This window comes from Drosophila nasuta, chromosome 3 (genome assembly GCF_023558535.2).
Source record: "Drosophila nasuta strain 15112-1781.00 chromosome 3, ASM2355853v1, whole genome shotgun sequence".
Classification (NCBI taxonomy): Eukaryota; Metazoa; Arthropoda; class Insecta; order Diptera; family Drosophilidae; genus Drosophila; species Drosophila nasuta.
Window position 1 is genome coordinate 49815427 of NC_083457.1, and position 23542 is coordinate 49838968.

The 23542-nt window shown below is 37.0% G+C and overlaps 3 protein-coding genes across 3 annotated transcripts in view; 1 reads left to right on the forward strand and 2 right to left on the reverse strand.

Moving 5' to 3' along the window:
* LOC132789082 (mucin-2) overlaps positions 1-23542 on the reverse strand; it is a 126633-nt gene that overhangs the window by 98666 nt on the left and 4425 nt on the right. Inside the window, exon 2 of the mRNA XM_060796851.1 lies at positions 7553-7596. The gene's annotated coding sequence lies outside the window, so the exon portion shown is untranslated. The remainder of the gene's footprint in view (positions 1-7552; positions 7597-23542) is intronic.
* Positions 5253-6101, forward strand: LOC132792589 (uncharacterized). The gene has a single exon (XM_060802018.1). It carries the CDS (start codon positions 5654-5656, stop codon positions 5990-5992), a length of 339 nt encoding a protein of 112 aa, XP_060658001.1. The 5' UTR covers positions 5253-5653; the 3' UTR covers positions 5993-6101.
* Positions 22313-23376, reverse strand: LOC132792493 (uncharacterized). Its single transcript, XM_060801898.1, has one exon. It carries the CDS (start codon positions 22640-22642, stop codon positions 22376-22378), a length of 267 nt encoding a protein of 88 aa, XP_060657881.1. The 5' UTR covers positions 22643-23376; the 3' UTR covers positions 22313-22375.

Here is a 23542-nt window from a genome sequence, read left to right on the forward strand (position 1 = left end):
AAGGGCAATGGCAACTACGAGGCAGCAGCAGCAGTCGCAGAAACGAAGTTGACATTAATTGAGCCTATTAAACTGTGCGCTAATAAGTTGAAGAGCCAAGTTTTCGTATCCAACATTTTCCCATTCCCAGAAAAAGCTGTTATAGTTCCTGTAGTTGTTGTTATCATGCTTGTTCGCCTGTCAGCTGCCTGAATGAGAACGATTAACACTCGGATTGCTACAAGAGTGTGAGTGTGAATCAGTGTGGAGCATTAACAACGCCCGAAACGAAAATCACATGCTCTACTCTAATGGAACTTTAGGCTCTCTAAATTATAGATATTAGTTCAGTTCGAGTTGTGTTCTTAGTGAAATATTGATGGCTAGCTAATCAACAAAATTACGAGTATGCTAATTGATATTCATATTTTTGGTGGATGCAAACTAAATCAAGACATCGCACACACACACACACACACGCACACATGTTAATTAAGAATTTACGTTCAGCAAACTTCATGACTTCATTATTATACCCCGAACCCAAAGGTCGCTCAGCACACACACAGAGGCAACTAATTTTGGGCTTAACTCTAATCAAACTTGAGCAGCGTCTAGATTCTCACGGCTACCCAAAGCTCGAGCATGTGAGTGAGTCTCTCTGTGTATGTATGTGTGTGTGTACGAATTGTTGTCACTGTAAGTCCAGTGTGCGGTCTGGTTTTCAACTATCACTAATCCTACCCAGACTCCACAGAGACCACACAATGAGCAGTAGCAGCAACTGGGCAACTGGAGGACAACTTGCAACAACTGCTGCCGGAACTGTTGTGGCAACTTTTGGCATTCTGTGTTCAATTTACATGTTGCAGCCACTGTTGCATAATTAAAATTTGAAATTAATTTCATAATTTTGCAGCGCTTTTATTATTAACAGTTTCGAGTTGTCGAAACAAAAGCATTTCCACATTTGCTTCTCTTCTTGTTCTTTGTTTTCTGTTTTTTTTTTTTTTGTTTTATTTTTGTATAGAGTTCTGTTGCAGTTCTGGTTCCTGTTTTGGTCGTCGTCCTCTTCGCTTGGTTATTTTTATTATTTATGTGCATTTTGATGTGTCCAGTTATGTCTTCTGGTTGTTGTTGTCGTTGTTGTGTTTTTTTTTCTTCTTGTTCCATGTAGTTTTGTAGTTGGAAAATTTTCTGTTATGTTTCCCAAAAATACATTTTTCGTGCCACTGCAAAAGTTTTTTGTTGTTCTCGGTGTTCACGGAGAGTTTTCGGGCAGCGGACAGTTAAATTTTTGCGTATTGTCGGATAAAAATTGTAATGCGAACTGCAACTGACAAAGTTTCTAGGGCATCAGCTGACTGCAAATACACAGCATTATTTATATCCTTTATTTCACTCTACACTCGTATTTTTCGGCTTGTGTTAATTAGCGAGAGAGTTAGGTTCTTTAAGCTAAGCAAATGCCAATGGATTCAATGGACTGAAATATTTGAGTTTGTGGAAAATGCTTTTGCTGATGACTTTGTATGTAAAGATGGAGATTATTGAATATACTTGTATAATGTGTGCTATTTCAAAGTTCATTGCTGTATTTGCAATTCAAAAGATACATTTCTATATGTAACTTGACTGTATTTATTAAATTCAGAATCCAGCTATGTTAAGATATTTGTTTTGTTAATATGAAGTCTTTTGGGGATTCATTTGTTTTTGTTTTCAGCGAGTCAAACATTTGTGCACAGAAATAGACAATTGTAGATACATCCTTTAAAGTGTCTTACTATAGACAGTTGCTTGTATTTGTAGTTAAAGTTTTTAGCTTTTAAAAAAAGCGCTTGCTGATAACATTGGCTTGTTATGCATATCAAAAAAGGATTTATTTGCAGAATTATTTACACACAACATATGTGACTACAATCGTCTAAGTTTCATTTTGTTTCTGTATCTGTAGCTAGTTGATTTACACACTCTGTCAATACATTTCTTTCAAAATGTTTTTTTCTTAATTTAGAATACATTTTATTTTTCTTTAATGAAACATGTAGTTATAAAAAGGAAGAAGATAGATAGATTTTTATAGCTTATATTGAGGTATTTATATTATATATTTTAGTATATTTGTTTAGCATTCAGTTGATATCTAATATTTTTCTCGGTCAGTGACTGAATATCTAAAACTATTTAATTTTATAAATTATTTACGAACAAAACACATGCAGTCATCAAGTGATAAAGATTAATATGTATCTGTATCTTGACAGTACACAATATTCTGGTAAAAGTTATTATACCCGCTACCCATAGGGTAGAAGGGTATTATAACTTTGTGCCGGCAGGAAATGTATGTAACAGGTAGAAGGAGGCATCTCTAGGGTCTGAGTTGCTTTGGCCGACAATCTGGTACATTGTGCCGTCTATGGTATATTTTGTATGGTGTACTATATCGATATACCAAACATGCCATTTGGTATATTTTTAGTATTTTGGTTAGTATTTTCGGTATATTTTGAGAATGATACCGCAATATTTTGCCTTTATTAAAAATGGGTAGCGGGTATCTCACAGTCGAGCACACTCGACTGTAACTTTCTTACTTGTTTTTATATGCATTAATAATGCATTTGTGTAAAGATGTTTCATCTACAATTAAACATTTTTACTTGCATTTTCATTAAATTTGTTTTAAGAGATATTCGCATGTAGAGAAAAATACACAAATGTGATTGAAAATGCATAAATCGATGAAGATTCGTTTGTGGCCGAGTCTTAACAGTAAACAAAATGATGTTTCTATACTTATTGATAATATAACTCATATGAAGATGTTTGGTGTTAAACAAATAGGCTATTGTAGATATATTTCTAGCAGATTATAGCGAGACATTTGCTCTGCAGATTAACGAACATTTCTATGGGTATATAAATGATTTTAGCTATGTCTGCTTCCCCATTCCAGCCCTAGCACATTCAACTCTGTATCTCTATCTAGCGAGACGATTGCCAGCAGCAACAGTTGTATCTGCATTTTAGCATATGTACGTAACTGTGTTGTGCTTTGAATGTGAACCCATTAGGAGCACTATCTAGTCGCATCTCATCTCAATTTCCGCATATACAGCATATACAGTTCCGATTTTCAACGAACGTAGCGAACGCAACGCTGAACTGAGCTGAGCTGAGCGCTAAGTTGCCTTAATGAGGCGTTCGATGCTGACGTAATGCACGCACTGCCAGAAGGCCTATAGCCCTCGGCTCTGGGGTCTTGGCTCAGACTTTGGCTCTCTGCCTTTGACTTGCCAAGTGCTCATTGTGTGTAAATTTGTTACCATTTTTTGTGCGTGTGTTAGTTGTTTGTTACCCCCGTTGTATTGCACATAAAAGGTAATTTCTAATTTGCTGGTGTTTTATTGTTTCTTGTGCGCAGTTTTATGGAGGCAGCAAAAGCAGTAACAGCTAAAGCTGGCTTATGCAATGGGCCAAACAGGCAGCGGCGCATGCGCTTCAATTACATGGCAGCTGCGGCGGCTTCAACTCTCCTCCGGTCTCTGGTCTCTGGTCTCTTCGCACTGCTCGTAAAAGCATAACGGCGTTCATTAATCATGCAATCCACGTCCGAAATGAAAACGAGGCTAGAACCAAAGTAGCTGCAGCAACAGCAACTGCAGAAGATGTTGTTGTTAGTGTTGTTGTTGTTGGTGTTGCTGTTGCCATGGCTGAAGTAAAAACTGTTCCATCGACAACTGCTGCCAATTAGCAGCAACATGCAAAGCGCATTTGCAAATGGCAGAAGGCAGCAGGCAACGCGCGAAAACTCCGCCATGGGGCATGCAGCACGAACACATTTTCAAGAGCGCCAGCTTAGTTTTTTTCGGTTTTGAGTTGTTTTGCGAACCATCAGAGTTTGCCCATATTAGATTGTGATTAGTCTTTTGATTTCAACTTGAAACTTCAATAGAAGCATAAAGTTGATTGGCCACAGACATTCAATAAATCGCTGTTTTTTTACAACTCTTTCTGCCTTGTGTTGCTTAATAAATCAATGCGAAGCCCTAGACCCTGCTGCGAACTTTGTAAATTCTGGTTTACTACTAAATTAGAAGGCAGCCGCTTGAGAAAAAATAAATAAAAAGAATTGCACAAAGCGAAGCCTACGATTCATTCGATTTTCATAGAAACAATTTCTTTAATTCTTTAAATTAATCATAGTTTACAATGCAAGATCTTAGGTTTTAAAAGTTGAAAGTTTCCATCTATTTTTGGCAGCTTTAACCTTCTTTTCTAAGTGCTCTGTTCACTTATAATTCTATAGCTATTAAACATCTTAAATAGTTACAAATTATCAACAGAAAAAGATAATTACATTAGCCCCATTACTGAATTCATCTCCAGACTTTCTTTTATAATGCTTTATATTACTATTATAAATAAGCACGCTTTTATAAGCAAAGAAATAAACAACAAATTACCTTTCCAAATGCATCTATAAAATTCAATTGGATCTTCTTATCGCATGTGTTTGCTTTCAAATTTCTTTTATTACTGTTATATCAGAAAGCGACAAATAGATGCTAATAAATGCATTCCCATTTTAAGAGTGTTGAAAAGATGTTACTTTAAGAGGCTATTGAAAATCATTAATACTATAATTGACACTGAATGTCTTAAATTTTCTTTTATATAAATAAAATTAAATTGTGGAAAAATATATACTAGAAAAAAGTGGCCCATAAACTGGACTGAATTAAAAAAAAAATTGTTAAAAAATTATTGCCAATAACTGACCCATGATGGCTTAACACTTAAAAATAGAAATAGAATCAAATTGTGTCAAAATAGAGTTTCATTTCAATTGAATTTCCGTATTTAATTATATGGCTTTCGAAATGAGCAAATTAGATTCAATTGTTCTTATTTTATAGCTTGATTATAATCATATTATAACCAGTGAAAATTGTGCATTACAAATTAAATTGAATACTTTGATTTGTATTTCTTTTCGTGCTCAGTTAGTTTACTTAAAGTTCTGTTCACTTTCAGCGAGACATAAAAGTTAAATTCTTTTCCAGGTATTATTCATAGATTTGAATATGAAATTATCTTTTAGGCTCCGGCTTGAAAATGTATATATATGTATATATTTTTGTTCAATGCAATCAACTTGCTGTAAGTACAGTAACGAGTGCTAAAATCCCTTTCCTCTTTCGGGTTAACAATTTTATTACATGTGCCTGAAGTGCAATTTAAATTTGAAGCGACAAATTCTCAAGTCAAATCTCGTTTGTCAATTCTGTGTGTGTGTTGTATTTATTTAGGAATAACCCATTTTTACCTTACGCAATTGCAAATTGTGAAATTCAAATTGCGTACCTGTTGCCACAGAAGGAGACTTTGCACACGTGTCTGCGTGTTTTTGTGTCATTGATATTCAAATCCTACCTGGTCTAGCCAGGTATGCGCTCCGATTGCATAGCCTCATGGTCTGATGTCCTGGCCTCATCAGCTTTCATTGGCTACCTGTGAACATTTAAAATCCTGCCACTGCCACCGAGATTGCATCATTCGTTTGTCGACAAGCAAGACGGAAGCACATTGATTTTCTTTCTTTCGATTTTCTTCTTTTTTTTTGCAATTTGCCAAATACGAATTCAAATACACTCAACTTGCAACAATGTCGTGCAACTGGGATAAGAGAAATGGCCGTGAGACGTTGAGCTATGCATTGTTTTTGCATCGCCAGGAGTTGCAACGCCCGAAGCGTTTTCGTCGCCTCATGGCCATAGCAAACACCAAACTGAAGCTGACCGATGAACTGATCCGGTTGCAGCGTTGCCAATGGAAATGGCAGGCGCCCAGCGAACAGCAGCTGGACGCATTGCTACGTGAGCGCCAATATCGTGATATATTAAAGCACAACATGCAACAGCACCAGCTGAAGCAACAGCGCAAGCGGCGACAGTGTCTGGAGGCCAAATTCGGACGAAACAACAGACAGCAGACTCGATTTTAAGATTAGATGCAGTAGTTTATTAAGTCAGTCGAGGGACTTTAAGTTTTTAGTTGTTTCTAAGATTAAGTTGGAGTTAAGAGAAGATAAGCAATAAAGCAGAATAAATCATCGCAAGGAAAAAACGAACGAAATTTGTATCAAATGCTAAAGTGTTTGTTGGGAAATAGACAAAAATTTCAAGACTGTGAGATACCCGTTAGCCATTTTGATATAGTACTACATTTCAAATATACCTAATTAATATGTCGCAGTATACTAGAATATACCCAAGGCTATATTTGGTATATTGATTCAACATATCTCAAATTAATATGGCAACAAAATTCTAAAAATATGCTATATTTTGTATATTGATATTGTACTACATACAAAATATACCATATTTTTATACCTCAAATATACCGAAATATATCAATGACTATATTTGGTATACTGATAAAGCTATATATTCAAAATATACCAAGGAGTCGTAAAATATACCAGATGGTCAGCCAAAGCAACTGAAACTAAGAATGCGTTGTTGCCCATAGCAAAGGATTTCTTAAATAACTTTTACAATTATCTAATCGCAACCAAATTTTGAGGATTCATAAAGACTTTAGTTATTATTGTATGCACCTAAATTCAAGACTCTAGCTTCAAAATTTAGTTCATCTGTTATTATAAGGACAGACATAGGCTATGTTATATCGTCTCAGCTGTAGAGATTGATCAAGAGTTATAATACCCTTCTTCCCTATGGGTAACGGGTATAAACAGACAGCAAAGCAACTGCAGTTTTAGTGAGAATGCACACTGCGAAGCTGGCAAGTTTTTTCAATTTCCTGCTGCCATTACGCAGTGTGTGTGCCGACTTCGAGTACTCACAGTTCATAGTATAAGTTGTGGTTCCAGCTGCTGTTGCTGTTGCTGTTACTGCAGTTGTTGTTCCTCTGGGCCATTGACGTTTCACGCGGTTCTCGCACGGGCTTTTTCTCGCTTGATTTGTCACACACACACAACACTGAGCTGGCAGTTCCCCAACGGAAAAGTAAACCTGTCCGTCTGTCCAGCTGTTTCTCAGTGCCGTTGAGAACCGGTATCTGTTTGCCAGGCAAAATGCGGCGCTTTCTTTTTGCCCAATGCCATTGCAACTGCTAGACGAGGCGGGATGGAGAGGGGATTCACAATGACGCTACGCTTTGCGTCTCATCTTAACACACTGGCGGCACTTGTATTTAGTTGCAGTTACCCTAACATCTCCACCTCTCCTTCCCCTTGTAATCCTGTCTCACGACTTTGTCGCTAACTCTTGTTTGTTTGCTATTCTAAGTGCTGTGTTTTTTTCGAGTTTTCTATCTTTCTCTCTGTCTCTATCTCTCGCTGTCTTTCTTTCAGTTGGCATGTTGGTTATTTATGCGTCTTGCTGTCCCAATTCTTAAAAAATGCTGCAGTCTCTTTCTCCTTGTCTATGTGTGTGTGCGGTTTTCCATTTTCCAAGAGCCTGTCAGCTTTTTAATAAGCGCCCAAGCACAAAAAAAAAAACGAACAAAAATACAGTTTTTTTTCCCTTTAACTCACCTTGTGCTAACTATCCAGAGCTTTTGAGCCTTTACAAGGGCTGCCTGAAAATACAAACGAGAAAGAAAGAGAGAACAAAGAATAAAACGTTAGTTTATTATTTAAACCAAAATCAATATGGAATATGGCGCTGACAACAGCGAAACGAACACACATAAAAGTCAACAATGGCCAACATAAATTTAATGCTTTTAAAATGGGTTTTTCAAAACCCATTCTCATATGCATTTCCCATCGATATACATATAGTATATATTCCGTTTAAATGCTGCCCAAACCTGCATGACAGCAGATAAAATATAATGCAAATATTATTGTTTTTTTGTAATCGTTGCAAGTCCAAAACAAACAGAGCGCGTGACACTGCCAACGAACTACTGTTGACTCTGGCGAATGTTCGTTCGTTCGTTCGGTTCGCTTCAATCCCGATGGCCTCTCTATGCGATTCTCATGAATGTGCTTTGTGCTGTCTCTTTCTGACTTGCAATATTGCAATTTAGTGCCTGAGAAAAACTTGAGTGTTGGTTGTTTTTTTTTTGCGCTTTTCTCAGAAAATAAAAACGTCTAAGAGATGTGAAAGTTTTTGGGCAACTGTGCTACCTTTCTAGGCAATTTACATGAACTCCGAGTGAGCGCTGTCGACTCCAAAAATGTTGTAAATGGAAAAAGCGCACTTCAAACTTTGTTGCAGCTTTCAAAGTCAGCCAGAAGAAGGGATTGTAATAGCTAGTCGAGTATATTAAAAGGTACTACAAAAAAGGGGCTACTTTTTTTCGTAACAACAGCACGAAAATATGTGCAAGTTTTAAGAGGTTTTTAAAACTAATTTTAAGATGTACTGCTTAGGAAAAGAGAGATCTTAACCCTCTAAAACCCAAGAGTATCTTGAGGTATACATCAAATAATTTGTATTATTTAAGAGTAGAAAGGCTTTTAAGTTATTTGATATCAAATATTATATGGTTATTACCACCTAACAAATATAATACAATAATACTAATTATATGATGACAGTCTCAAGTAAACTCTGTGGCTAGAGGGTTAAGTTCATGGTTAAAAGCTCTAAATTTCAAATATAAAATTGAAAATATAAATGCTCTCAGACAGCCTGCTCAAATTTTATTAATGATCTATTCTTTCAGCTACACTTTGAATTGAGCACAACAGCACTTTAAACTATGTATTTTGTGCCGTGTAGCTGAGTGAAGTGCTTAGTCTTTTACACCTTGTTGTGCCCATGACTAAATGTCAGCCGTTAAACCACACCAGCTGCCACCCACTCAACATCAACACCCTTGCCATTGTAGAACAAAAGGCAGCACTCAGCAATTCCCTTTCTCTCCGGTTGTTTTGGTTGTTGTTGTTTCTATGATAAATATATAGATATATAACATTTACTCGTATTTTCGCACTTGAGTTTTTGTAACACTGCATTGAAAAATTTTGTGCGTGTCAGCAACACAGGGAGAAAGGCAAGAGGAAAGGGAGAAAAGCAACAGCAGCTGCTGCTGTGTTGGCCACTAAACAAAAACAACTGTAATAATAGCAACAATAACAGCTAACAAACAACAACAAAAACAAACGATACACAACACTTTTATTGGAGTACTGCAAAGTGGCAGCACGGCGGCAATGTTGACGGAACTCCGAGGAGAATGGGAGGCAGAGGGCGTGGCATAACACAAATAAACAATTGCAATTGTGCGCTGGTCGTAATTCGGTGAGCGGCTAAATCGTCTGTAAATACTTTTGTACAAGTTAACAGTTATAAATGGGCTTTTTATGAGTTGTTGTGCTGTGCTCTCTGTGTGTGTGTGTGCGAGTGTGCGACAATATTTTGTGAGCGCACTAAACAAGCAGCCAGAGTTGAGCAGAGTCTCCATATTTTTTTGTGTGTGCGAGAGTGTGTTGTAATATGAAATAAATGGGATTTTCAGAGCAGTGATAACACACACATTGAACAGCTACAGCTCCGCATTTCTCATGTTGCAACAACAATTGGAATTGTTAACCAGACAAAAATGGACAGACAGACCGACAGCAGCTGATGCTTAGAAAGTCACTCGAGGGAAATGTGTTCGCAGTCGCAGTCGGAGTCGCAGCACAAAAGTAAAGTCAAACACTTTGCTTATGTCTCTCACTCTTTCTATATCTCAGTCAAGTGAAATCGCATGTCCATGTCCAGCTTGAGCTGCCAGATGCTGCTGCTGCTGTTGCTGGTGTTGTCTGCCACTTGTCTGGCCAAGTGGCAATGTTGTTATTGTTACGATTTATGGCATACGCACATAGATCACCGTTGCCGACTCTCGAGTGCCGTGAATTCACCCACCGCAACTCTGAAGCTCTGCAGCTTGGCATCTCGTCAGCTTTGCAGTTCACTTCATTTGCAGCATCAGGTTTTTTCTTTACAGATATCAGGTGTTTGACGTTTGTGGGGGGATTTTCTATTGATTTCTATACCCGCTAACCATGTGGTAGAAGGGTATTATAACTTTGTGCCTGCCTACGTTTCTGGTATATTTCGAATGTAGTACTATGTCAATATAACAAATTTAACCATTGGTATATTTCAGTATTTTTACGCAATATACATTTAGTATATTTTGGAAATAATACATTGGTTATATGCTTTTATTCAAAAGTATACATCAATATACCAAACACAACAAATGGTATATTTCAGTATTTTTGCCGTATATTCATTTTGCATATTTTAAGAATAATAGCACACCGTTTTGCTTGTATTCAAGAGTATATTTTCCAATATACCAAATGTAGCCATTGGTATATTTTAGTATTTTTACGGAATATAAATTAAGTATATTTTAGGAACAATACACCGGTTTTCTTTTATTCAAAATAATAAACCAATATACCAAACATAACCAATGCTAAATTTAGTATTTTTTCGGTATATTAATTCGGTATATTTTAAGAATAATACCGCGTTGTCATGGGTTTCGGGTATCTCTCAGTCTAGCAACACTCGAATTTAGCTTTCTTACTTGTTTCTTTCGTGTTTTCTATTTGCCGTTGTTGATTTACCACACACCATAACAAATGCTATGCAATGGAAATCATAAAAGTCAAACTGCATCTCAGTTGTCCATGGCCATATTCCATTGGATTCATTAGGAAAATTTTTGCGCTTCGGTCTCTCACTCTTTCTCTCCCTGATTAAGCATCATTACAGAGAGCTATAATGATTGGCTGATAATGAGGTTAACGCTGCATTCGGTTGACAGGTGAAAGAGTTGCAACCCGCTGGCTGTGTATGTGAACTCAAGGAAATTCAATTTGTTTACTTTTTTGTGTAGCGTTTCGCCCTGTGGGTGGCCGACGGACAAGTTGCCGGTTTTGGGGCCGTTCAAAGCATTTTTTTGCACTTTTTTGTTGTTTGTAACGAGCAGTGAAAGTAAAAACTCAACAAAGCACACAGAAAACTTTGCATGAATAAACAAAAGTCACAGACAAAACACATTCGAAATGGGCGACACGCCCTTTTGTGCCTTGCATTTGGTTTTTTTCGTAGCTGCTGTTGCTGACAACAGAAATCAAAACTGCAACATTGCAGCAAAAGTAATGCAAAATTAAATGCGAAAAACAATCAACAAACAAAGCGACAGCGAACGGGACGAAACGGAACGGGACAGATAAACTGAAAGGCGGGCAGACAGACAGACAGACTGCAGTCAGACAAACTGGCAACAAATGTCGACAGCCGCAGAATGCAACAAGCAAATTTGCAACAACACGATGCAACACAAACGCACAGAATGCACTCGAAAGTACTCGACTTCAAGTTGCCGATTAAAATGAAAGGTTTAAAAGTTGAAATATAAAAAATAAAGTGCTCAACAGTAAACTTGGCTTCAATAATCAAAAGGAAATAAATATCAAAAAATTATTATACTTTAGATAAGTCTAAGAAATCAGCTTTTAAAACTTGTTGAATAATATTAAAGGTTTAAAGATTTATTAAATAAGGAAAAGCTTGAAAAGAGAGCTGGATTATATTCAAAAGCGGCAAAAGAAAATAAATATAAAATACACTATATCATTTTAGATTGAAATGAAATGAATATAAAACAAAAATTTTCTAGTCTCATAGCTCTAATAAATCATATTCCAAAATATATTTTTCTTGCTACCTTTAAAGATTTATTCAAAATACAAAATTTAAAAAATAGAGCCAAGCTCATATTGAAAAGAAGCGAGTATCAAATGAACAACAAATTATTCCACTCAAATCAGCTTTAAAAATGTGTCGAAATAAATTTCCTGAATAGGTCTCTATACGCATATTAAGTTATTAACTCAATATAGAAAACAATTTAAATTAGGTTAGCTATGCGCTACAAACATAAATTCTAAACTGAATTGTAGGAAACCAATTTATGTGATTGCCGCTGGGAAGAAAGCCTTCTCTAAAATAAACAAATAAATGCGATACGAGATTGTGAATCAAAAAGATGAATACGAATACGAATAGGAACGAAAGAAAACCTTTTCAGCTAGTTACAAGTTATATAACATATTGCTGACATGCCCTTTGCCAAACACTGTTCACCGCAGGGTATTGAATCAAAAAACACTGCGCTACAAAAGCCAACAAATATTTATTATTACATTTACATGGTTACATGGCAATGCACATTTCTTTTGTGTGTGTGTTTGGCATTGTGTTGCATTCAAAATGCTCTATGAAAAGACCGAATGCTGAATGCCATCTTTTGACCCCATGCAGCTGAGAAGAGAGAAAAAATTAAGATGATCTTCAAGTTGATTGTGCTGCTATGCAAATTAGTCTATCTTGGGCATAACTGCAACGGTTTTGCTGTTAATGTCATTCAAATCCAACTATACGACCCAGAAGAAGTCAGAAAAAACAGACTGTCTATAAATACTGGATGATTGTCATTAGAAGCTCATCGAACTTAATGTGGTTAGCTAGCAAAATGAAGCAAATTAAGTTGGAACAGCGTAAGGTAAGATAAGATGCGATCGAATAGAACTTTTCGATCGTTAAGATTGTCAATGGAACCTGTTCTTGAAGTTCATTAGTAAATAAACAATATATGGTTAAATTAATTGCCGCATATTTAAGTTAGTCACGCGCTTTTGTCTTCATTTTTAGCAAATAAATAAATAAAAAAAAGTCAAATCAAATTTATTTTCTCTCTTATTCTTTGGCAGTGTATTGAGCGGTTTGTTTGCCATTTTTTTCGTGTTAGATTACGCGTTTTATTCTATATATATATATTTGTTGCATTTTTACTGTATTTTGGTTGGCTTTTTGCAATTTGGTTGTTGTTAAATGCAATAAAAGTGCATTTTGTCTGCAATCCATTGATTGAATACGTCGCATCGCAACGCGAGTTCTGAACTGGCTTTATTTTTTTGTACCCCAACGATTTTAATTATATTTTACGTCAATTGTAAAACTGTAAATTGCATAAAACGGGGCGCAACAAGAAAAACCATTTTGCATTTAATTAATTGTAAAATATGCAAGCGAGACTGTGTCTGCGTTGAGTGGGGAAATTGTGTGCGATTGTCAGGCGGAATGGCCAAAATGGCTATTGGGCAGGCCTTAAATGCTCAAAAGGTATTGCCACACACACACACAATACACACAGTGTCTGATAAGAGAGTGGCCCTTGCGCAAACATGACCAAAAAAAAAAACAGAAACAGAAAGCAAATGGTATGAAAATGGAATTTTTCGCAAAAGTTCATTATACGCCCAACGACGTCGACGACGACATCGTCATCATAATAATTGTATGGAGAGGGGGGGCTTACAACATTTTGTGGCAGAGTCAACGCCCATTTGCTATTTTTTGCGCCCGTCAATGTGATTTCGCAAAAGGCGCAAATGAGACGCTTGCCATGCAAATGAGTTGCGGCAATCTTTAATTGACCAATTCCAATTCCACCTGTATTCGCATTGTTTCAAAAAATCTCTCAGACAATTGAGGCGGCTGCTGTAACAATCTATTGAACTTGCTTGCAACACGAGAGAGATACATTCACATTTGTATCTAACTCTGGCCTGACACTTTGCTTAGTCGCGCGTTACATTCTTGAGTGCATTTCTTTCACAAAAGCAAAGATCAACGCGCAACAAGCGTTACAAGTTAATATAACTTTTGAGCCCGAGAGCAAGCTTTAGCCCTGTCCAGTCCAATGCTCCATCGAAGAAATGAAAGGGAGGGACAGATAGAGGGGGGTAGGGAAAAGCAAGTTCACTTCTGACTGTGATGGGGCTTCATAAATTCGTACTTGAGCGGCCAAGTGTGACGAACGAGATTACTGAAATCTTCTGGAGCAGATCCATTTTTCATAGCCGACAACTTTGCGCCAAGCCAAAGCAAAGCAAAGCAAAGCGTTGAGCATTGAGTTGTCTTCCAACTATCTAGTATGTGTTGTGTGTGTGCAACAAATTGGTCTTGCCTTAGTTATTTGCTGTCATAATAGTTGCTGCTGCTGTTGCTGCTGTTGCTGCCTTTGTACCTTTTGCATTGTTTGTTGCCATGCTTTGCTGCTCTAGTTATGCTTGTTGTTGTTGTTGCTCGCCTGTAATCGGACATCAAAATGCGAAAATGATATCCTCTGCTTTTGTTGACCAATACAACAACGTGAGCTGGCAAAACAGAAGGCACATCAATTGCATCTACACAACAACTCAAAGCAAATATGCATATGCGAGGGCAGCTCGAGTAGTAGATAGATAGACCTTCAATTGTCAACCTCTAATGCATCGTTATTGCAGCTCAAGATAGCTCTTGACATGGTCATTAACAAAGCAACAACCATTAGCAAAATGCGACAAGTACTTTGAGAGTTATGTGAAGTTCAACAGCTTTAGCTGAGGTTTGGACAACATTCTACGGACTATAAATGCTTAATTACAGCGTGAAGTGAGCGGCAAAAGTACTAAATTTTAAGTTTATTTTAATTTAAGTTTTATAAGCAGCTCAGTTTCAATCTGCAATGTTCAAAGTTAATATATCAAGTTAATAATAAAAAAAGGCGCAGCATATTAGGAAATTTAATTTAATTTTACTTTGTTTAATTTGCCTTATTGTAAGCGAATAATTAAATTGTGTGGACAGCAGTTTATTTAGTATTTTTAACTTAATGTAAGCCTAATTTTAGAGTGCAATAATTAATAATTAACGAACCAAGGGAGCAGCTTATTTAAGAGTTTTTATTTAAATCGATTTTATTTTAAGCTAAAGTTGAATCCCCAATATTTCAAGTTAATAATTAACAAGTAAAAGGAGCACCTTATTTAAAACTTTTCATTTAATTTAAAGCTCAATTTAAATTCCCTCTATTTCAAGTTTATATTTAACAAGTATGAGGAGCAGCTTATTTAAGAGCTTACTGTCTCTTTGCATGATTCACAAACTGCAGCAAAAATATCTCCTCTTGTATTTTGAATCACCCCTCGCATGATTGCTGTAACAATATTAATAAATGCATTAACTTAATGCACTTGCGAGGCTTCCCCCAAGTCGCAATATTTGCCATTTGCCAGCGCTCTGAGTCATTTATATGGCCGCCAAAATGTGCTAATAAATGCTTTTGCAAATTTTCTTGCACAATTTAAAGGCATAAATTACAACCGCGAACAATCAAAATTATAACAGAAAAAAGAAACATGAAGTAAATAAAAGTATAAGTATAAGTATAAGGAGAAGCTAAAAAGAGAGAAAACAGAAATAATAAGATACACACACACACACAAAATATGTATAACGAACAAAAAGCAATTGTCACATAAACAAAGTCTCACGTAACTGCTATAAATACAGCGCAGAAAACAATGCAGAGCGAGATTCGAGAGACTCGAGAGAAGCGCAAGAAAGTGGCGAGGTTAACGCTGCGTATGAGTTATGTTTGTGTTGCGATGTGTTGTAATGCGGTACGAGAAAATGCGACACACAGCACAGCTCAGCACAGCACAGCTCAGCACAATAAATAAAAGTGTAACATATGCAAATGATGATGAGAACCGTTGCGATATCGCTGCTCGCAATGTTGCTGCTGACGACGGTTGATGATGTCCTTGGGTGCCAAATAAATGAATATGCAAAACACCAAACACTCAGGTGGCAGATGCCACAAGGCAGACAACGATTGGGGCGAGCTGCAACAGCTCGATGACAGTCGATAACGATGACAACGATAACGTTAATCCAGCAGCAAAGAGAAAAACAAAACTGAGAGCTATGAAAAGTGCAAGGCAACAAAAGCAAAAGCAAAGTGACAAAAGTAGAAGTATTCGTAATTGCAACAATTTCTCGTCTCGTCTCGTCGAAACTGAAAACTTTATCGAGTCGTTGTTGCTTGTCGTTGTCGTTGTTGTTGCTTGCCACGTTGCTGTCATCAAAGCAAGCAGCGAAGCTCGACACGCCCGCACAGGCCGCAATAAAACAAAAAGCGAGCAACAACATCAGCTGCAACGGCAGCAACATGCACGTCAACAACATGCGGCGACAACGACAACACCAACAGCAACAGCAAGCGGCAGCAGCAGCAGCAACTCGCTCATGTTGTCAATTGTACAATTCCCAAGCACAACACTTACCCACACACATACTCGCACACACTTGCAGACATGTGCAAAAGTTTTTTAATAAAATTAAATTCAATGCCGCCAAATGCTCAGCGCGTTGGTTTGTTCGGTTTCATTTTGCAGCAAATTGCATTACAGCAACATCAAGAGAAGGAACAACAACAGCGACGATAGCATCGATGCAGCAGCAGCAACAGCTCCTTCCTCTTAACAACAACAACAACCACAAATGCAAATGAGCTACAAATGCTATGCAATGTATGAATAAAAAAATGAATATACGCTTAAATTGCAGCCTGGTTGCAGCAGCATGCCACATGCCACATGCTGCACACGCCGCATCGTTTTTGCCATTAAGTATGCGTCCATAAGTTTTTGGCGTTGTTTTCTCTGTTCTCTGTTCTGTATCGCTCTCGACATTTTTGCCCTCAGCTCGTGCAAATATGATTAAATATTATAAATGCCAACGCTGCCACCAACACAGCCTCCACTTTAAAAAGTCAGCCAGCAACTTTGCCAAACAACTTGGCCATAGCTCAAGTTCCAGTTTCGCTTTCTGTGGCTGGCGGTAATGCAACTTCGCCCACGCCCAACCACAGCCGCACCTTTAAAGCCTTTACAGTTGCCTTTTTTTTGATTGGCCTTTTGGGCAGCCAAAAAACCTTTTGCAATTAATGCCAAATTAGTTGGTCCTTAGCGGCCAATTTGCACGGCTGTCATACGCATCACGAGACAGCGACGACGACGATGACACTTTTCTCCATTGACCTTGATTTATTTGCGTGAAAAGCCAATGACATTTCTCCCTGGCCAACAACCTGGCTCAAACAGTCAGCCAGCCAGCCAGCCAGCTGTTTTTCAAAATTAATTGGCAACAACACCTTGACGAAAAAAAAAGTGTGCATATTTTAATTAGAACAAGTTTCATTATGGCCAGCAAAGCTCCTCACCTGAACTCCTTTGTGTCGCTATCGCCGTCTCCATCTCTGTCTGCCATCTCTCAAGCTGTCTCACTCTCTGTGTCAGGCCAAAATGTCAGAATGGCAACACGACAAAACCAAACCAACGAAAGACCACTAAAAAGTAATTGTAGTTAAATGTCAAAGCGACAATTGTCGGCCGTTTGTTGTTGTCTGTGTTCATAAAGTGAATGGAGCAAGGCAGCAGCAACCACAACAGAGAGTGAGAAAGAGAGAGACAGAGAGGGAGTGAGATAGGGAGAATGAGACGTTGGTGGGCGGCAGGCAGGTTGTTTCAAGTAATAGAGTGCAGCAAGCAGCAACTAAATGAGGCTTAAATCGCAATGACCACGAACACGCTTGGCAACGAAGATGTAGATACAGCTAAGAGTACGGGGTGAAGGGTCAGACGAGGGGCAGAGAGAAAGGGAAACCAAGCACAGACACTAAGCTCTCGCATCGACTCTGAAATTGTGTGACAAATCGACAAATCGCTGGCAATATCAACGAGGCGGCACAAGTTTGTGGCATAGCCAAAGGTTGTACGTTGTAAACAGCTGGTTACAGAGGTGGAACACACGGTGGCGGGGGGGAGAGTAGGGCTGACTGTGTGACAGCTTTGGGTACGCAATCTTAGAGCAAGACTAAATATGCTAATTATGCGTTAATAAGCAGTCTGCTTCGCTCTGCGGGGCGTGACAAGCGGTTCAAGTTGTTGCTCTCAATCTATCTCTTCGACTCTTTCACTCTTCCCCCTCTCTCCCCTTCTCTAGGTCTTTCATGTGTGCTGAGATAATTTGCTTGGTTCGCTTTAGTTCTTTAAGCCACAGAATCATTGCGAAATCATTGCTCGCCTGCCTTCGGGCGCTTTAACTTTAATTATGAACAATCAGTTGTTGCCGTTGCCCGTACTCGTTGTTTTTATACCCGGTACCCATATGGTAGAAGGGTATCAGAGACTATAAGAGGTATATTTTGAATGCAGTACTATAACGATATATTTTTAGTATATTTTTGCGGAATATAAATTCTGCAATTTTTAAGAATAATGTTTTGCTTTTATTCAAAAGTATATCAATATACCAAATATTACCTTTGGTATATTTTTGTTATTTTGCGGTATTCAATTCAGTATATTTTAAAATTATTACCGCACTGTTTTGCTTTTATTCAATAGTATATTTTGATTGTAGTACTATAGAAATACCAAATAAAGCCGTTGGTATAATTTTAGTATTTTTGTGGTATTAATTTATATTTATTTACTGTTTTGCTTTTATTCAGTAGTATATTTTGAATGTAGTACTATATCAATATACCAAATAAAGCCTTTGGTATAATTTTAGTATTTTTGTTGTAATCAATTCAGTATATATTAAAATTAATACCGCACTGTTTTGCTTTTATTTAGTAGTATATTTTGAATGTAGTACTATATCAGAATACCAAGTAAAGCCTTTGGTATATTTTTAGTATTTTTGTGGTATATTAATTTTGGTATATTTCAGAAAATTAATACCGCATTATTTAGCTCTTATATAAAATGGGTACCGGGTATCTCACAGTCGAGCAAACTTTATTTCTTACTTGTTTTTTCTTGCTGCCTTTCTGCATGTCAATCAAACGGCGCTCGAGTCGTGATTTGATGATTTTTGTTGGTGCCCAAGTCACAAAATTCCCATTTGTCAAGCGCTAAGCTGACCTGTCCTTCAATCTGGGCCATCGCTTCAATGCCTGCGGTATTTGATTTTTCTGTGTTTGTGTCTCTGTCTGTCTATAGACAATACACATTTAATAATATATAAATGCACGGATTATATGCGGGGAACGAGATTTAATGCCTTAAGAGAGCAGTTCAATTGCCGAAACAAAATGTTTGACTTAAATCATAAGCATTAATTAAGATAAATAACCGAAAATGCCAAAAGTTGCTTAATTCGCTTTTCTTTTGTCGAGCGGGTCGACAAAAAAGTTATAAAAAGAATTTGCTGAAGAGAATTTCAAGTAGATATATATAAATGTATAATTAAGTCAATTATTGAATTGAGAATGATATTTGCAATTATTTTTCAACGTTGGCGCCAATCTCAAACACAAAAAGACCGTCGAGTCAGTCAGCCAAACATTTTGGTATAGACAAGAAGTCAAAGCGACTTTGGCCTACACAACACAACGAAAAGTTGAAAGCAACAACAACTCCAACTCCAACAACAACAGCATCAATTCTGCTCAAGTTTTATTACAACATTTTGAGCACATAAATTTAACAATGTCACGTTATAAATTTTGCAGCTCCAAGAAAAACCAACAACAATTCTGAAAAAAAAATTGAAAAAATTGTTTCGCCTTTAACGCTGACTGCTCTTTATTTATATCGTGACTTTGTTACTAGTTGCTAACTTTACATTATACCCTAACTTTTGGACATAACAAGCGTTGCACAAGCTGTGTAACAAGCTTGTAAATAGCGAAAAGTTTATAGAAATTTCGTGTCGAAGAAATTTGTTTCCTTACACAATCGATTGTCGCACTTAAAATGAAAAAATTTTTGATTTAAAGCTCAGAGTTAATTAAAATTAAAGATTTTTGTGTGTTACGCTTAATTTGCAAACACTAAAGGTGAATTAAATACAAAGGTATTTATTTCCGTTTAATTCAAGTAATCAAATTGTTAGCTCTTTCGTGTTGTGTAACAAAGTTGTAAAATAAAAGAGTTAATAGATATTACATAACAAAGAAATTCTCTTTTTTTCAATACCGATTTCAAAACTTTAAGTACAAATAATGTGTTTAAAGCTAAAACTTTAAAGTGAATTAGATCTTTTTATTTGTGTTGCAGCTTTCTGTTAAATCGAAATTCGCAAATAATATTTAACTCGTTAATTTCACTTTTTACTAATTCTCGTTTGCCTAAACTTAACATGTTTATTTTATTGATTCCAGAGAAATAATTTGACATATGGCTATGCTTATGTCTTTATAAATAATACAGACAAGTTCATTAAATTTAATGAACTCTTTCTTCCATAGTAATATTTCAAGCTTCTTTCTAGTATTTGCAGATGAAACTGTGTTAAATTTTTCTAATTATCAATCTTATTCCTAAGTTAGACTTTAAAGTTAATTAAATGTAAAGAAAGGTATTTACTATAAAATTATCTATCTCTGCATCACTTTAATTATAAATTCATATATACTACAACATTTTAACATTTCAAATAATCTATCTTTGCATCATTTTAATATTCAATATACACAAAAGATTTCTACAAATCGAAGCCCACTTTGAAGTTCGACTTTAAGCTGCATCGCTTGCATATAGAAACGGTGCAAAGTAATATGCATATTAGTTAGTGTATTTAATTAACTATATAGCATTGGTTAACTGTTCTTTCTTGTTTTATAGTCGCTTGAAATAAACTCTGATCTTTGCTCTCTTCTGAACTAAACTGAGCTGCCTTCCACCACTTTGGTTATTGCTGCTTTGTCTTTGGCTTCGACTTTGCTTAATTTATGCAGCGAACTTGTTTCGGTTTCTCATGGCAGTCACGCAGACAGATGCAAACATTTATATCGTATGCATATATACAAATATATATATATCGGATTTGTATATATTTTAAATTTATTATAAAGAAACATTGGCAGCGGGATTTTGGTGCGTTGCCTTTTAATTGCATTTGCAATTTCTAATTAAGTTGCTGACCAAAACGCAAAAAATTAAAATTAAAATTTGCAACTCGCTTGGAGATTGAGATTTAGATTCGGTTTTGCTGTATTCAGTGTTTTCAGTTTCATCATGTTTGTCCATTTGTCTCTTTTGGCTTTGCTGTTTTGCCGTTAACATGAAATTCATTTTGCTTCAGCTTTTTAGCCATTTACTTTTGTTCAATGCAAACGACTTTTTTTTCTTTTTTTTTATTTATATATATTTGTGTGTCTATCTATTTTATTTTTTATTTTGTTTCGGTTTTTGCCTTAGTCTACGTCGGAGTCTGAGAAGTTTACATTTTGCCTTTGTGCGGCGTTTTTCTTTTTGTGCTGATTCAGCTACCAGTTTTTATGGCTACAAGCTTCTTTTTTTTATCGACCATAAAATTAACAAGTTTTGCAAAATACTCGTAATAATATGCAACCACAAAGCGTTGTCAATGCAAAATCTCTTATCAAAGTATTTATTTACAAGTAAAGTCTATATATACAATCGATTCTCTGTTTCTTTCTTTGGCGTATGCTTTGCCTCCATTGACAGTATGTTTTAACCTCTTCTTCCTCCTCTTTCTCCTTGGGTTCATTGCTTGGCCAGCTTGACTTTCTTACGCAGCCTGGAAACACGGTTCACCGCTTTAGGATCTTCCATGCTGTTCTTTACAGTTATCCAGATAATTAACAAGTTTTGTTATATAGTCGTAATAAAAACACAAAGATTTTTCAATGCAAAATTTCTTATTAAAATATTTATTTACAAGTAAAGTCTATATATACAATCGATTCTCTTTTTCTTTCTTCTCCTTTTCTTTGGCTTATGCTTTGCCTCCCTTGTCAGTATGTTTTAACTTCTTCTTCCTCCTCTTTCTCCTTGGGTTCATTGCTTGGCTAGCTTGACTTTCTTAAGCAGTCTGGAAACACGGTTCATCGCTTTAAGATCGTCCAAGCTGCAGTTCATGATGTTCTTTACAGTTATCCAGATAATTAACAAGTTTTGTTATATACTCGTAATAAAAACACAAAGCCTTGTTAATGGAAAATTTCTTATCAAAGTATTTATTTACAAGTAAGGTCTATATACACAATCGATTCTCTTTTCTTTCTTTGGCTTATGCTTTGCCTCCCTTGTCAGTATATTTTAGCTTCTTCCTCGTCCTCCTTCTTGGGTTCATTGTTTGGCTAGTTTGGCTTCCTTGCGCAGCTTGGACACTCGATTGCGCAGCTTGCGCTTGAACACGAGCTCACGGCTGATCGCTTTGAGATCATCCATGCTGCAGGTCTTGATGTTCTTTACAGTTATCCAGATAATTAATAAGTTTTGGTATATACTCGTTATAAAAACAAAGCATTGTCAATTCAAAATTTCTTATCAAAGTATTTCTTTCTTACAAGTAAGGTCTATATACACCATCGATTCTCTTTTCTTTCTTTGGCTTATGCTTTGCCTCCCTTGTCAGTATGCTTTAGATGCTATATACAATCGATTCTCTCCTTCTCTTTCTTTCTTTGGCTTATGCTTTGCCTTCCTTGTCAGTATGTTTAAGCTTCTTCTGCCTCCTCATCCTTGGGTTCATTGCTTGGCTAGCTTGGCTTCCTTGCGTAGCTTGGACACTCGATTGCGCAGCTTGCGCTTGAACACGAGCTCACGGTTGACCGCTTTGAGATCATCCATGCTGCAGGTTTTGATGTTCTTCACAGTTCTCGAGATGAGCTCCTCGGTGATGTCAATCTTTGTTCTCGAAAGTCGCAGCTGACGAGCATTGCGTCGTGCCAGCTCCTCACGGTACAAGAACAAATGATACGAGACGGTGGGCTTAATCATCTTATCGCTCTCCATTTTTTTTGTGGTGTGAGTGAGTGAAAGTGCTTGTGTGTGCTTGCTATGAATGCAGTTGGTTAACTGATGACGTTACTCAATCTGCAACAGGCTTAAATACAAATTGTGGGTCCGAGGGTGGAGGGGAGAGTTGGCTACCTGTACAGGTACCTGCTGCAGGTCAGGGAACTGTTGTTGTTTGTGCCAAAATATTTCGCGACTTAATCCGGCCTAATCCACTTTGGGATGCTAATCGTTTCGGTTGCGGATTCGCTACGGTTTACCGGCCATAATGTACACAAATAACGCCATCTGCCACTTGCAACAAACTCAAGCATGAACAAACTTGAGTCAACACGGAGTCAGGTCAGCGATCGACTTTGGGCTTACCAAATATGGTAAGATCATACCTGAAGAGCTTCTTCCAATATTTATTTAGGCCTTGTAAGTGTCACATCATTAGCATGAAATTTCTAGAACTTCTTCGTGTCAGTTTTGCCTTTTGCACTTAACAACTTCCAGGTAATTCATTAAACTGCATCATAATGAAAGCGTTGCAAGTGAGTTTTGTGTGCTCTGGGTCAGACAGGTCATAAATGGCATAATCCTTTTATAATTGCATCTAGTAGCGAGAATGTAGAAAAACAAAAGGATTTCGCAGACGGCGAAGCGGATTAAGAACTTTGGGAAAGACCACGCGCCGGATTAAGCAAATGCGGCGCATCAGCGTTTTATTGAGCCCAATGTTGCCACACGCTTTTGTTGTTGTTGTTGTTGTTGTTGTTGCTTTATGAGGTCAGGTAGCGAAAGGTCAAAGGCAGCATAGTTATAAACTAGGGCCAGGGGCACGACGCTGTTGCTGCTGCTGATGCTGCTTCTGCTTCTGCTGATGCGGGCAGCGTTTTGTACCGTGCGTTTGAC